Source organism: Hipposideros armiger, unplaced genomic scaffold (genome assembly GCF_001890085.2).
Source record: "Hipposideros armiger isolate ML-2016 unplaced genomic scaffold, ASM189008v1 scaffold_814, whole genome shotgun sequence".
In the NCBI taxonomy this organism is placed as follows: domain Eukaryota; kingdom Metazoa; phylum Chordata; class Mammalia; order Chiroptera; family Hipposideridae; genus Hipposideros; species Hipposideros armiger.
In genome coordinates this window covers 327,819-342,473 of record NW_017732164.1, presented here as the reverse complement: position 1 = coordinate 342,473, position 14,655 = coordinate 327,819, and the positions used below count along the sequence as shown (strand labels likewise).

At 43.0% G+C, this 14,655-nt stretch overlaps 1 protein-coding gene across 1 annotated transcript in view; it reads right to left on the bottom strand.

The window, feature by feature from the left end:
* The window catches only part of GABRG3 (gamma-aminobutyric acid type A receptor subunit gamma3), a 284,504-nt gene that overhangs the window by 38,951 nt on the left and 230,898 nt on the right, over positions 1–14,655 (bottom strand). The window contains exons 5-6 of the mRNA XM_019628903.1: positions 11,150–11,255; positions 4,984–5,173 (exon numbers count right to left, since the gene is read on the bottom strand). Of these exons, the coding sequence (XP_019484448.1) occupies positions 4,984–5,173; positions 11,150–11,255 (296 nt within the window). The remainder of the gene's footprint in view (positions 1–4,983; positions 5,174–11,149; positions 11,256–14,655) is intronic.

The following is a 14,655-nucleotide window of genomic DNA, read 5'->3' as shown; positions in this document are numbered from 1 at the left end:
CTATGAAAATCCACCCCCAAAGTGTATGTCTGCCAGATAACAGCAATGTCTTTCTCATGGAGAAGGCAAGATTTTTCCAGAACCTCTGTTTATGAACCAGGCATCTATTCACGCTATCTCCAGTGCAAAATGCCTGATGGCAGGGAGAATTGGCAAAATAGTGTTTAAGTATTTTAAAAGATATGTGCAGCTATAGAAAAAGTACAAAATCAAAGCCACCCGGACCTTCATGGACCTCAAGAGAGCCCCTCACGTTCGACTGAGGGTCTGCCCAGCATTTGAAGGCATTCAGTTCTTTCATACTGAACTTCACACAAACTTCACACTGAATTGACAATTGCAGCATGACTCGCGGTGCAGCTCAGAGTCAGCCCATGAGGCTCATTGTCGTGGCCCATGAGACACCCAGCACAGTGTGGGTGTCATTTCCTGTAACTCACACAAACAGATTCATTCTGCTATGGTAGGAGCTCATGGCTACTGCATTTTGTTTTTCACAATTTTCAGCCAGATTCTTTGATTCACCTGGGGAAAAAAATATAGGAATCTCAAAATAACAAAACAATTTTCTTTCTGATCTCACAGCAAGAAATGTAAACATTTCTACAGGTTCCTCTCTTCATGGAACATACCATCTTACTTTTCAAAATCGAATGTTTTCTTCGAAAGATTTCATTTCATGAGTGAAGCCTTGCTGGATAGCTTGGCCCTAGTGGGGTAAAGTGGTGAGGAAGTCCGCAGAGCTGGGCTCCTGCCGATGAAATCCTGTGAGTTCCTCTACCTCCCTGATTGCCAGAGTTAAGGAATGCTGCCGGGAAAGGGCTGGACACAGGCGCAGGTGGCCTGGCCTGAGCTCGAGGACATCTGGTAGCTGTAGTGTCCCAGTACAAGTAGCAAAGGATCACGGCTCCCAGGGGGTCCCTGGACTTCACTTGCTGGTGCAGGATAAGGTAAGGGTGAGGGAGAGGGGTGAGCACAGAGAGGAAGGAAGATGGCATGTGCCTGTCACAGATGCATTTGGATGCGGCACACACTCTTCTTCCCTCTTGGAGATGATGAACACATCAGAAGCTCTACTTAGAGGTTGGTAGCAAACGCTCTTGATTTTGTTGTTCAGGGGCTCTGAGTCTGTGTGAAAGAAACAGGAAAGAAATGTGGTCTGGGAACCCCCTGGCCTTGACTGTATGTGAGAGCAGTTGCTTTTAGAGAACGTTTATTTGTTTTCTAATAACATAGCAAGCGTGAGTGCATGCATGCGTGTGTGTGTGCGCGCGCGCATGTGCGTGTATGTGCATGTGCACAGGATGCCTAGGTGAGTCTCGCATTTTCTGAAGTTCTGCAGGTTCTTTGAGGACAATCATTTCAACCAGCAAAGGTTTCCTGAACATCTCCACGTGGGATCCACGCACATGGGCCACATCGATGAAGCAACATGGAGCCCGCCTTCTCCATTTCTTCTCTCCCCGACAGGGATTATGTCGTGTGCACTCATCGAGCTTGTCAGACTGGTTTGAATCAGGGTTCTTTGAAGCACATAAGATAGTTTCATCAAATCCTAATGCTCTGGAAGTGGGCTCAAACTGTATCTTCCATGCAGAATTATGTAGGTAATTATGTCATAACTGGCATGCAAATGACAATGAGCTACATGTAAGTGTGATCTCCTTCCTCCATACCCCGCTCCTTGCATGTCCCTCTCTGATGACACCATGCGTTCCAGGTCTTGCTCCAGCCCCATTCACCTGAATTCCAGGTCGGATGGGCGCTGGGATGGGTGCTGTTTCAATGTGTCTAAAACCAAATTTGTTCTCTTCTGCAATAAATTCTCATTTCCTCTCACTATCTCCTCCCTTAGGTAAAAATATTACAATTTCCCCAGACACGCAAGCAAAAACTATCCGAGTCATCTCCCATTTGCCCTTTGGAGGTGTAGTCTGTCCCCACTCCTCAGCCCTGTCATTCCTGTCTCGGTGCAGACCCTGCCCCAGGCTCCTCTGGAATCCTCAGTGGCCTCCTGATTCTTCTCCATCATTATGCAACCATCCCTGCTTCTAACCTTTCAATCACAGTTTCCAGGGTGATTTTTTTCCCCTAAAAAATCTCATGTCATTTCTCTGATTCAAAACCTTCAGTGACTCCCCATTCCCATGGAATAAAGGTCCCCTGGTAAGCAGCCACCCCCGGTCTACCCATCTCCCCACCTACATTTCCAGACTGGTACCTGCTCCACCCCTCCCTGGAGTACCACGGGTGTGTCCCATGTTCCTGGGATGTGCTGGTCTCTTAGGATCTTTGTTTGGCCCAGGACTTTCTGCACAGAGAGGGAGCCTTCTCCCCCAGGCATCCCCCTACATCTCCACTTGGAGTGGTTATTCCATGCTCTCCACTGCTGGTGCATTTTGGACACATCTGGATTATGGCCCTTGTCAAGTGCGCTTAAATATCGAACAGGTGTGTCTGTCCATGCAGGCTTTGCTTTTTCTGAGGGCAAGAAATTTTGTCTGACTCATCACCGTCACCCCAGCTCACAGCATCACCTCTTGGTGCATAGGATAAACACCATGGATGTTTGCTGAAGGAAAATGGGTCTCCTCTGCCTGGTTGGAGGTGCAAGAAGCTCATGGCCCCAAGGCGCCCAGCCACCTGGGGTGCCATCTGGGAGCAGAGTGCCCAGCACCTCAATAGGTAGTAAGTCCCAGCTAACAAGGTACCTTTAACAACGTGCTTCTTTGGGACCCCCAGGAGTGGGACAAGGACACGAACACAGTGAAATGGCACAGATGTCATAGTCTCAGTAAATGGGGCACGACACAAATCTGTACACACACATACACACACACACTCGCACATGCACATGTACACACACACACACTCACACACACACATATACACACTCACACATACACACATTCACACATTCATGCACCTAAAGTAAGAAGAAGTAAGAAATTAAAGATTAGGGCATGAATTAAAAAAATGATAGAAAAAAAAATTTAAATCAGAAGTTGGCTCGTTGAAAAGTTCAACAAAATTAACAAACCTTCATATAGACTCTCTAAGAAATAATAGAGAAGATTCAAATCACTAAAATTAGGTGTGAAAGAAAGAACACAATTGCTGACCTTACAGAAATGAAAAGAACGATAAAGGAATAATATGAACCACTGTATGTCAACAAATTAGACTACTTAGATTAAATGGAGAAATTAGCAGAAAGATACAAAGTACCAAAACTGACATACGGAAAAAACAGAAAATCTGAATAGATCTATAACAGTCAAGTGACAGGAAGTTGTATTTTAAAACTTCTCACAAAGAAAATTCCAGGCCTGGAAAGATTCACTGGCAAATTCTACCACACATTTAAAAGTGAGTTATTATCAATCCTTTAGGAACAACTCCATAAAATAAAAGAGAGTAAATGCTTCTTAACCCATTATGAAGCTGGTGTTACTGGATATTAAATGCAGACAAGACATTATAAGATAAGAAACTTCAGAACAATATCCCTTAAGAAATAGGTACAAATATCATCGCCAAAATGCTAGCAAACCAAATCCCATGTGCAAAGATCAGATTTAATATTGTTAAGATGGCAACATCTTAAATCTTAAGATGGCAAGTCTCAAATTGGTTTGCGGATATAATGCCATCCTTATCAAAATCTCAGCTGGCTATTTGCATAAATTGACAATATGATTCTAAAATTAACACGGAAATCCAAGAGTCCCAGAACACTTGAAACAATCTTGGAAAAGAAGAGCAAAATTGAAAGACTCACACTTCTATTTCCCAACTTACTATAAAACAAAGTCATAAAAAAAGATGTGGTACTGGAATAAGGAGAGAAATACAGATCAATGGAATAAAATTGAGAGCCCATAAATAAATCCTCATATTTACAGCCAAATAGTTTTCGACCAATCAGTGGGGAAAGAAAAATATATTTTTTAAGAGTTTCAAATGATTTTATTATAAAACTTAAGCTACTTATTAATCATTCACTTTTCTAAAAAACACAAACATGGGAATAAAATAAACACACCCAACACTGCCTATCCTGGACAGAGAGCCTGCAAACGTTTCCTTTAATCTAATGTCTGAGGCTCCTCATGCATTCTGGGTCCCCTGTTTTGTCACCTCTTAGGGAAAAGAAACTAAAGCTACAAGATTCATGTACAACAGGGTCACAACAACTTAAAGCTATTCGATGCTAGTGGCTTGTGCATTCTATTACAGTTCATAATTGAGAAACCGTATAAAATACACACTGTCAAAATTTGCTCCCTGCTAACCTTTACTGTCATTCTAAGAAATTGCATCTTTGAGACTGGTTATGTTCCTTTACTGGAGCTTTTTTCATTCCCCAGCACAAACCCCCAAATCCACATGCTCCTCCAAGTTCAAGTATCAAGGTTTGTCTCTGGACAACACCAGGTTGATGTAGTGTTTCTTTAGATCGCTGTAGTGTCTACTGGGTGTCATCCCTGCAGACAGGCTGGCTAGATGGCAGCACAATGCAGGGCACACAGGTCAGACTTGCTCCCTGTTCAATCTGGACCCTGCCCCAATGTCCAGGCTGCAATCAGTGATGACCTTGGCCTGTCTTCGTTCTGAAGTTGTACCATTATGAACCAGATCTATTTCTTCACTGCTAATTCAAGAGTTTCCAGAAGATGTCAGCCATATTCCCTTTTCTATGCATTTCATTTATCTACAAGTCAGAGACGAATGCTCCTGGGCAAATGATGGGACACCAGACCTTAGGAAGCATCCTGGGACAGGGTTGGAGGGTCTTGGCCTTCCAGCTCTGCAGGGGGGGGGCCGGCGCCACTGCTTTTTTCTTGGCCGCCAGGAACTCATGAATCGCTCGTTCTATCTGGGGCCTGAAGATGTGGTTTAGTTTGGGGTCCACCACCTGAGAAATTATTCTGTCCACTCCTGCTTCCAACATCCCCGACTGGACCACACTCTGCCTCAGACCATTTCGTAATTGGTTTTTGTTCATGGTAGGATTCCACTCCTGCTTGTCCAGATGTGTTGACACAAAATTATCTGCTTTCTGCCTCAGGTTTTGGTAAGCTGGCTTGGTGTCCACGTCGGCCAGGCAGCCCCGGCGGAAGCTGTCAAACAGGCCCCGGCTCTTGAGCTGCTCCACGATGAGAGCGATGAGCTGCAGGTCGCCGGGGGCTAGTGAGGCCGGGTTGATGGGGCCTCCACTCCCGCCAGCCCCCGGCGCACCCGTCAGAAAAATATTTTTAACAAACAGTGCTGGTACAACTGGATGTCCACATGTAAAAGAGTGAAGCTGGGTGCTCCCCTTCACCACACACAAACATGAATTGAAAACGGAACATAACTAAGCTATAAAACTCTCAGAAGAAAACATAGGCATCAATCTTGGGTTAGGAAAAGCGTTCTCTGATATGACACCAAAAGCACAAGCCAAAAGGAAAAACTGACTTCATCAAATTTAAAACTTTTGCACATCAAAGTTAAGGAAAAAGGCAATGTACAGAAAGGGAGCAAATGTTTGCTAATGTTATAATCTGGTAAGTCACTTATATTTAAAATATTAAAAACACTACAACTCAATAATAAAAGACAAATAGGACAACCTAAAAATGAACAACAGATTTGAATGGACATTTCTCCAAAGAAGACACACAAATGGCCAGGAGAAACATGAAAAGAGGCCCAACATCAATGTCTGTAAAGGAAATTTAAGTCAAAATCACATGATGCCACTTTCCGTTCACTAGGATGGCCATAATAAAAGACAGACAATGAAACAAGTTGACGAAGATGTAGAGAAGTGGTTGGTGGGTGTGTAAAATGGTACAACTACTTGGGAAAACTGGCAGTTTCTCAAAAGATTAATCACGGAGTTACATGACCCAACAACTTGTGAAATGAGAACATATGCCTATGCAACATTTTTTAATATTTAGAGTAGTATTATTCATAACAGGATAAAAACTGTGCTGGGAAATACACATCAATTGATGAATGGTTAATCAAAATGTGGTATATCTGTACAATGAAATATCATTTGGCAATGAAATTAAATGCAGCATAAGCACATGATGCAACATGGATGAATCTTGAAATCATGCTAAATGAAAAATGCCAGTCACAAAATACCACATATTGTATAATTCCACTCATGTGAAATGTCTAGAATAAGTACATTTATAGAGACAGAAATAGATTAGCATTTATCGGGGATGGGGTGTGGAGGGTCTTGGGGTGCTACTGCTAATAAAATGAAGGGATGATGACATTTTTCTATAACAGATTGTGGTGATGATTGCATAGTCTATGAATCTTAAACATCACTGAATTGCTCACATTAGATGGGTGAATTTTGTGGTGTGTAAATTAATAGAGCTATATAAAAAGAAGTTATCAGATATATGTGTAAAAAAAAAAGACAATGTTATTGAAACCAAAACACATAGCACACAATAGAAAGAGATCACAGGATCTAAATAATGGAATTATTAGACACAGATGCTTAAATACTTATTTTTAATATATTTAAGAAGACAGATAATAAGACATATTATCTTCTTTTTGGTAAAACATAAGAAATCATATACAAAAAATGCTAGAACTGAAAAATATATAATAAAAATTAAGAGCTCAGTGGATGGATCTGATAAATGACTGGACACAGTAGAATAATCCAACATTGAACTGAAAAATAGCTGAATACTTGAAATAATAGTGGCTAAGCTTTCTCTAAAATTACAGAAATGTACAAAGCCATAGATTAAAGGGACTCTATGAGCCAAAAGTAATATTGACAGATAAATATAAGAGCCACACGAATGTATCATGATATCCTTGTTGAAGACAAATGACAATGAGAAAACCTTAAAAGCCATTAGAGAAAATGAGATGCTTTCAAAGCAGCAATAACTAGACTGATGGCTGACTTCTTGACTGCAAAATGAAAATCACAATACCATTGTGTAAAATCTTCAGAGATGAAAGAAAACATCTGCAAACCTAGGATTTTATGGCAAAGTATGCTACCAAAACGAAGTAAAGACATTTTTAGGCAAACAGAAACCAAGAAAAATGTCTCATCTGTGTATCTGAACCACAACCCTTTGCTCGGCAGAAAGAAGTCATTTTACGAAGCTTGGATAATTAAGTTCGTGAACTCATCCTAGAAAAAGTGCCACATACCTCATTGCTGAATATCACTACATTCACCTTCGAAGTACTTCCCTTGGGAAGCTATGCACTGATGCCAGCACCTAGTCCACCCTTCAAAGCAATTTTGGAACTCTTTTTCTGAAATGGCCATCAGAGCTGTTATATTACCCTGAATGTCCTGAATGTCATCAAAATGTCTTCCTTTCAATATTTCCTTTACCTTTCAGTAAAGAAAGAAGTCACTGGGGGCCAGATCAGGTGAGTAGGGAGGGTATTCCAATACAGCTTTTTGTTTACTGGCTAAAAACTCCCTCACAGTATCACGTCAGCTGGTGCATTATCGTGATGCAAGAGCCATGAATTGTTGGTGAAAAGTTCAGGTCGTCTAACTTTTTCACGCAGCCTTTTCAGCACTTCCAAATAGTAAACTTAGTTAACTGTTTGTCCAGTTGGTACAAATACATAATGAATAATCCTTCTGATATCAAAAAAAGTTTTTTTAGCAACATCGTTGCAACAAGTTCGCAAACTTAATTGTCAGAGGAAGGCACTGAAACGCAGTGAGGAAAGATCATGTAAAAGGGTAAACATGTTGGGAATGCTGACCATGTAAAATTACAGTAATTGTAATTCTCTAGGGAAGTTTAAGTGTGTACAGAATTGCACAACCATAATACTATATAAAGTGAACAAGAATAAATGAGATTACAGTGTTCTAAAGTCATTTTATTACCTAGAAATAATGAAAGCACACCAAATGCCATCAGCTCTTTTCTTTTTTTCCCAGTGATGAGAGCTCCCAGGATTTGCTCTTTTAACGTTCCTGTATGTCACACAGCAGTGTTAATTATAGTCAGCACGCTGTACATGACATCCCTTGTACTTATAACTGGAAGTTTGTCCATTTGGATCACTTTCTTCCAATTGCCCCTCCCCTCTCCTCCTGCCTCTGGTAACTACAAGTCTGATCTCTTTTTCTATGAGTTTGGTTTTTTTGTTTGTTTGTTTTTAGATTCCACATACAAGTGAGATCATATGGTATTTGTCTTTCTCTGTCTGACATTTCACTTAGTTTAATACCTTCTAGGTCCATCCATGTTGTTGCAAATGGTAGAATTTTCTCATTTTTTTAAATGGCTGAATATGTACACTGAATTTCAGTATACATATACATTAATGGAATCTTATTCATCCATAAAAAGAAGGTAATCCTGCCATTTGCAAAGCATGGATGGACATAGAGGGCATTGTGCTCAGTAAAGTAAGTCAGACAGAGAAACACAAATACTGTGTGATCTCCCTTAGATGTGTGGAATCTGAAAATGTCAAATATCAAAAGATTGATGTTTACAGGCTCTGAGGGGTGTGGTAAATGGAGAGGTGTTGCTCAAAAGGTAAAAACTTCCAGTTATAAAATGAATTAGTTCTGGGGATCTAGAGTACAGCATGATGACTGTAGTTAATATGTTATATACTAAAGAGTTCTCATGAGTGTAGATCTCAAATGTTCTCACAATAACACCACCACCACCAAAGTGGTAATTATGCCAGGGAAAGGTTGTGTTCACTAACTTTATTATGGTAGACATTTTGCAATACATACATTGTGCCTCTTAAATGTACACAATATCATATGCCAATTACATCTGAATAAAGCTAGGAAATAAAAGTTTGAGAGCCTTTCTCCAGGGTACCTGCAAACACTCCCCAATCCATACTTCATTCGGGCACACCTGTTGCCCTCACGTTCCTCTTGGTTATGCGCCCAGACACACTCATGTACGAGATGAAGCTAAGAAGGGGTGCTTCACAAATCACCCCTTCTTAAAACCCAGACACCCAGGGATTTTCCCATGGGGAGCGTAGTTGGGGATTTGGAGCAGGTGGTACCCTCGTGCCCCCAGCAGAACCTATAACTCACAGGTTATGATTTTGGGGGTCCCAACAGATATGCCCCTCCCTCTAACCCATCTTACTTCAAAAAGAAAAAAGGAACTTCCATTACACAAGGACAGGAATAGGTCATCTTAGCCTTCCCCATGGCAAAATCTATGGTATGTCCATGATTATGCTATTTACATGTCATTTATCATCCATCATATGGAAGGTGATAGATAACAAGATCAATCAGATCACAACCTCTCATTTCTGCTTCCGTAAGTGTAAAATGGGGACTACACATTAAAACACCTACTTCGTGGGTGTGATGTGTTAAGTGTGTTTTGGAGCTCCTGGAACAGGAAGAGCCTGCATCAACATTAGTTGTTATATTAACACAGATTAACACGGGTCTGTTAATATCCAGCAAAGAGAAGTGGCGTTGACAGATTCCTGATGGAATCGAGCACACCGCCATGCAGATGGCGTAGCTAGTGACGAGCATCACTGAACAGGAATAATTCTGAAGTCAGAAGACAAGAACAGCTCACCAATATTTCTAGCTTGGTGGAGAAAAATGATACACTAATGAAAACCTCAAACACATATGCATGAATCTCAGAGGCCATAACATTTTTGTCTAGGTAGGTAGAGGTTCCTCAGGATCAGGATCAAGATGGCTCAGAAATATCTTCCACTACTTATTTTTTTCTGTTGATAATGTTGAGAGGTCTCTCAGGGTTAGTGTTTCAGATAAGGCACAGAGGAGGCACTGGAAAGCACAGACAAGTTCTGGAGAGCTCGTTGGAAAACGGTGCAAGTGTGCATGGGGCAGGATCCTGGGACAAGTTGGGGGCAGACAACTTGGTCACAGCGTTCACAGCCTAGTGACATGGGCATGCACAGTTCAATACATACAGCCGCCAAGATCTCACCGAGATGCCATAACTACCCACAGTGGGAAATGTAGAAACGAGGTCCCTGGTGTCACTCATAAGTGTTACCTTGCATATAAGATTATGCCTTAGGGTTAAACAGGTGCAATCAACACCTATTTGATGATATTTATCCTCTGAAGTAATAAGCCAGTGATCTGTCTGGAAATAAGAACTGGGAGACCCCAAAATAGGTCACAATGTCCCAGAGACAGGAACGGAATAGGATGGCGACACTGGAGGGTCTGAGTCCTAGGGGGAGACTCTGCCAGTACCCAGCACTTCCCAGTTTCTCAGACAAGCAGGAGCACTGGTATGAACCTCCTGCCCAGTGGTAATCACCATTTTCAGTGTAAATTCATAAACACGCACGGTTCTGGTAGATAGGCCACAACAGGCTGAAAGTGATGGTCTGGGAAGCTGTGTGGACAGTGTTTGCATCCAGTGGGACAGTTATCAGCATCAATTTGTGGGTAGGTGACCTACATTTTAATTTCTTCTTTCCAATAGTACACCTTCTACTGGGAAATAACACTTTATGTTTTTGCCAACTTTCCTCACATAATACAATGTTTTCAGTACTTTTCTCTATCACCAGCCACCTGCCCTCCTCTCCCCTTTGTCCAGCTTTACTTGTCAACCACAGATGAGAGGCTCTCAGACTGCCATGAGAGTCACACCCTGGGGGCCCCCCGCTGTGGGGAGCACTGTGCTACACCCTGTCTAGATGCACTCCTGTTAGCACCAAGATCAACTGAGCAGGAATGGGGGTGGGTGGTTCTGATCACCTTCAGTGGGTGATGCTGGGAGAAGGGAGCATTAAAAAGTATAAATAAGGCTTTTCCTGTTTGCCGTGACCCCCCCACCCCCGCCCTCGCCTCTTTGGATCTGCCTGGGTTTTCTCCAGATGACTCCGTGTGCATTAGGAACGTGCTGTCAGCACTCAAACTTTAATTGTCGCTCAGCTGCTAAGTGCAGCGTGGGTGGCCACCACGGAGAAGAGACACGTGAGAGCTGCCATGGACTGAGCTAAGCAGCCCTGCTGAGTGTCACCGTCCTCTAGTTACACACAATGACGGCACACCAATGAAAATTCCTGAGGTTCACCTGAGGTTCCACGGTGAATGTCTGGAGGAAACATGTGGCCTCTGCTTCCTGTGGTGAGTCACCTTGTGGAAGTTGATGACGACGAGGCAGTCAAAGTCATTTCCAAGGCACAGGCCACTGGAGCAGCGGGAGCTGGGCTCCTTGGCGACCTCCTGCTCTGAAGGCGCTCTCACAGGTGGGGTCGGTGGTGCTGCCCCCTGCATCCCCCAGGGACGGGACTCGGTCCAAAGCCACACATTCTGCGGGGTTCCAGAGTGTAATCTGACTTTGTAAGGTAATGCCAACCTTGCAGATTATCTTTGGAAAGTGAGCCCAGACTTCCACGTCTTATTCATTTTTTACAAAATGTCTTTGTAACAATGTGAAATACAGATGAAATTATAGAAAAGCAGCTTTACATTTCACGAAGCTGTCGCAGAAGCACTGAAGAAGGCCCCCGGTGAGAGCTACGTTTACTGGAAGGGAAGAATTCAAATGCCAGTTGAAGGCTCGCGGCATGAGTTTCAGGCCATGGCATCTGCATGACTTTGGACTTCACGAACTGAGCTGGGTGACGTCCTGTTCAAGCAGGAGGCACCCCCATCAGTTGTCCATCCTGGATGTGCAGAGCCTGGCTGCCCCTCTCCTCAGTCCTCTGTGCACGTGCATGCTCACCACAGGGGCCCTGGCATCCCGCCTTCTTCCCTGCTGTGCTCTCAGCTGAAGGATCTTTCTGCAGGGGCCTCCCAGGGGAGCTGATGGCAGCAGGTGTGCAGGCTCCGTCCACCATCAGGTGGCACCTCCTCACCTCTGCATCTCCCTGGCAGCGAGCTTCACCGGGAGGTGGCAGTTCTACTCTTTCTCCTCTGCATGCCAGGTTCTGTGAGGCCTGAACACAGTCAGGGGGTAAGTGGAAGAAGAGTTCTCCCTTGCAGGGAAAAGTGGGGGAGGCGTGGTGGGAAGCTGAAATTAGGAAAAGATGACCCAAAACGTTGTTTTCTTCCACTTGAAGTCAGGTGAGATTCCCATGGAACTATTTCTAGATAATCAAGAAAGTTTCTTTATTATCTACGAAAAGTCCAGCAAAAAATAAAATTTAATTATACTCCATTTATTAACCAGGGGCACAGCTAGAGTGTCTGTGCCATGTAATCCTAAAACCTCCAACCTCTTTGCCTTAAATTCTGAATAAACTGCATCACGTGTGCAGCTTCGTTGGGAAAGTTTTGATATTGTTTTTCAGTCTTCCGAGGCAGCTGCAATTTTAGATTGGTCTGGCATGTGGGTGACAAATGAAAAGGCACTTGATGACATCGCCTTTTCAAAGCTAAGCAAATAGGACATGGAAACCCATAAATATCATTGCTGACGTTCCAATGAGATTGTGACCACCCCTGATTTTCCTGCCCAACATCCTCGGCCCCCCGGGGACCCCATCATCTCCTTTGCATGTTCTCCCTCCTCTTTCTGGCCAGTCTATGCTGTGGAGCCCAGCCCTCAGTCCTGGCCTGTGCGTGCGCTCTCTCTCTCTGTGTGTCTCAGAGATCGCATTCAGTCCCATGACTTTAAACACTAAGGACATGCAGACAACTGTCACATTTATGTCTCTTTCCCAGACTCTCCCTGCCCTCCAGGCTCATCTACTGAGTAACTCAGAATCTCCACTTGTATGTTTAACAAGAACCTCAGCCGTATCTTTCCATGTCCAAGTGCCCCCAACCTGTTCCTCATCTTAATTAATGGTAACCCCACACACCCAGTGTTCAAGCCAAAACTCACAGTCAAGTTGTTTCTTCACCCTCCTAAGCCCCACAGTCTATTCACCAGCAGCCATCACTAGTGCCCACCCCACACATGGCTTGAATATGAGCACTTCTCTCCATCTCCACTGTCATGACCTCTCAGCCTGCGCCCATTCCCAGGGCCCATAGAAACTGAGCAGTCAGAGGGCAAAATAATTTCATCAATGGTTTTAGAGCCCCAATAAACATATGCTGTTGAGATCAGCTTACTCTAATTCATACCTGAAATGGAGGAGGTATCATAGGACTATCTATGGGATCTTTGTTAAATGAGTAAAAGAGTGACTAATGCACAATTAGTTTAGAGGCATGAAATCTACGAATTCTAGATGCTGGTCTGTTTCAGGTTTAGACATTTTACTTTAGTAAGTCTTGGTGGTGAGTCTGTTACCATAAACTTAAATTATTTCACAGAGATAAGGTAAGACAAGGCTAGTGTTGATAACTTAATGTGTAAGGTACACTCCTTATTCATTCCTTGTACATGCAGACCAATAGTTATTGGTCACCTGTATTCCAGTGGTGAGATACAAGTAATAAATAAACAGCAGTTTGCCAGTGGTGCAAAGTGCCACCTCTAGAGCAGAGACTGGTACATCATGGCTGTAAGCAATATTTGGCCTTCATCTACCTTTGTAAATTAAGTTTTATTGAAACACAGCAATACACATTTATTTACATATTGTCTATGTGCCATAACAGCAGAGTTGCATAACTGCAAGAGAGATCATATGGCCCCCCCAAACCTAAAATATTTATTATGAGCCCTTTATAGAAGTTTACCCAACTGTGCCAGAGAGAACAATAGAGCAGCATAAAGGGTGGGGTGATGGCAGGATGTTGATATACTAGGTAGGGCCATCAGGAACATTCCAGAAGAGACCTAAAAAAGTGTGGGCACAGACCCCACATGTACAGGAGAAGAGTGTCCAAGCAGAGCTGGACATGCAGACAAAAGCTGACACAGAACAGAACTTGGCATTTGGAGGAACAGCAAGGATATCAAGGTCCCTGGTGCTGGGTGGCCTGGGAGGACTGGAAAGAGACGAGGGCAGGAAGAACTCAGATAGATGCACAAATGGACCCATGGCTAACCCTGAAATGGGTGCTAAACACTCTTCAGAGAGGGATCTGGTAAAGCAGGAGGCAGAAAGGTTTCCTCAGATGTTAAACAGAGACCTTCCAAATCAAGGCCTCTGGAGAGGCATGGCTGTGCCCTCTGCTCTGCTCTGGAGCCTGTCCTACTGCTGTCCACTGGCCTCAATAACAAGTGACACTGGCTCTGGTGACATACGAGGGAACTGTTATTTCTACAGATTTACACTTTAGTTGGGTTAAGCTATAGTATGTACTATCAGTTGTTTTAATTTGAAGAGCTATTCAACATGAATAAGATTGTTTCCCCATTCTGGATTTGCCAGATATATATTTATAGCGTTGTCGGAATAGTTCATTTTTGGAAGTACTAGAGTCATTCACATCTATGTTATTGCTATGTCATTTGACAGCTGACAGTTCTAGCTTCATTCTAAAAAAAATTGAATGATTTGGTTGAGTTTTGGAGATTTTACAACAAGTTGAAGATGGAAGACCAAACTGTGCATTTTTGCCATATTTTACTGTTTTACTTCCATAAAGGGAAGAACACGCGTCAAGCTTGTGAAAAGTTGCATAAAGTTTATGGTGACAACACTCTATAAGAATGTCAGTGCCAACGATGGTTCATGAAATTCTGTGCTGGTGATTTTGATCTCAATGATGTTTCTTGGTCAGGGAGACCTACCAAG